The sequence below is a fragment of the Limulus polyphemus genome, unplaced genomic scaffold (assembly GCF_000517525.1).
Source record: "Limulus polyphemus unplaced genomic scaffold, Limulus_polyphemus-2.1.2 Scaffold8790, whole genome shotgun sequence".
NCBI lineage: Eukaryota > Metazoa > Arthropoda > Merostomata > Xiphosura > Limulidae > Limulus > Limulus polyphemus.
The window spans coordinates 25944-27653 of NW_013674400.1; the positions used below are offsets into that span (position 1 = coordinate 25944).

The window sequence follows — 1710 nt, forward strand, 5'->3', positions numbered from 1 at the left end:
TACGTGATTTTATATTTTACGTGAGTTTATATTTTTATTCGGGTGGTATATTTTACGTGAGTTTATATTTTTATTCAGGTGGTATATTTTACGTGATTTTATATTTTACGTGAGTTTATATTTTTATTCGGGTGGTATATTTTACGTGAGTTTATATTTTTTGTTCAGGTGGTATATTTTACGGCACTTTTCCCGTATTTGGTTTTGGTAATCATGTTCATTCGTGGAGTCACCCTTCCAGGGGCTAAAGAGGGGATTCTTTGGTATATAACACCCGTCTGGAGTCGGTTAATGAAAGCTCAGGTATGGTGAATTGTTCTCCTTCAATATTCACTGTAAACATTTCTCCAATGCTAATACTAGTGTTATGATTCGATTATATATATTCTCTAACCTATGTAAATGGAAAGACAGAATACGTTACGTTCTGAATTTATGCCAAGATTTTTTTTTCTAGCTTTGTGCTTGTCATGGTACTTGTTACAAACATCAGGTGAACTGTAACACTGTACTTGTTACAGAGCTTTAGTGAACTGTAATACTATACTTGTTACAGAGCCTTGGTGAGCTGTAATACTGTACTTGTTACAGAGCTTTAGCGAACTGTAATACTGTACTTGTTACAGAGCCTTAGCGAACTGTAATACTGTACTTGTTACAGAGCCTTAGTGAGCTATAATACTGTCTTGTTACAGAGCCTTAGTGAGCTATAATACTTTCTTGTTACAGAGCCTTAGCGAACTGTAATACTGTACTTGTTACAGAGCCTTAGTGAGCTATAATACTGTCTTGTTACAGAGCTTTAGTGAGCTGTAATACTGTTTCTTACAGAGCTTTAGTGAGCTGTAATACTGTACTTGTTACAGAGCTATAGTGAGCTGTAATACTGTTTCTTACAGAGCTGTAATACTGTACTTGTTACAGAGCCTTGGTGAGCTGTAGCCCCGTACTTGGTGCAGAGAAAACGAACTGTAACCTTGTAATTGGTACAGAGAGAATAAGCTGTAACACTGTACTTGGTACAGTGACAATTAACTGTAACCCTGTAATTGGTACAGAGAGAATAAGCTGTAACACTGTACTTGGTACAGAGACAATGAACTGTAACCCCATACTTGGTACAGAGGCAATGAACTGTAACCCCGTACTTGGTACAGAAGCAATGAACTGTAACCCCGTACTTGGTACAGTGACAATGAACTGTAACCCCGCACTTGGTACAGTGACAATGAACTGTAACCCCGTACTTGGTACAGTGACGGTGAACTGTAATTTTAATAAATAAGGTATTACTATCCATGCAAGGCTGTAGATCACGGTTTTCTTGGAAAACTTGTGTGATGTTGTAATGTAAGAATATTCTAAAATAAACTTACTAAAATGCTTCTGTATACGTAATGCTATAAGGTTTGGGGAGACGCAGCTGTCCAGATCTTCTTTGCCCTTAGTCCAGCTTGGGGTGGTCTCATAACCTTGTCTTCCTACAATCCGTTTTACAACAACTGTTACAAGTGAGTATTGTTCATTAATAAAACTAGAATATTTGAAACCATTTAATCGGTTGTTAATAAAGCTCTAATTATTCCATTGTTTTAACTCCTAACCTTGAATATACTTCTAATTATCCTACTGTTTTAACTCCTAACCTTGAAGATACTTCTAATTATCCCACTGTTTTAACTTCCTAACCTTGAAGATACTTCTAATTAT

At 36.3% G+C, this 1710-nt stretch overlaps 1 protein-coding gene across 1 annotated transcript in view; it reads left to right on the forward strand.

Annotated features, from left to right (window-relative positions):
• Positions 1-1710, forward strand: part of LOC106475551 (sodium- and chloride-dependent glycine transporter 2-like) — a gene marked incomplete at its 3' end in the record, with an annotated part of 28982 nt that overhangs the window by 24995 nt on the left and 2277 nt on the right. Inside the window, exons 7-8 of the mRNA XM_013936229.2 lie at positions 169-303; positions 1408-1511. Of these exons, the coding sequence (XP_013791683.1) occupies positions 169-303; positions 1408-1511 (239 nt within the window). The remainder of the gene's footprint in view (positions 1-168; positions 304-1407; positions 1512-1710) is intronic.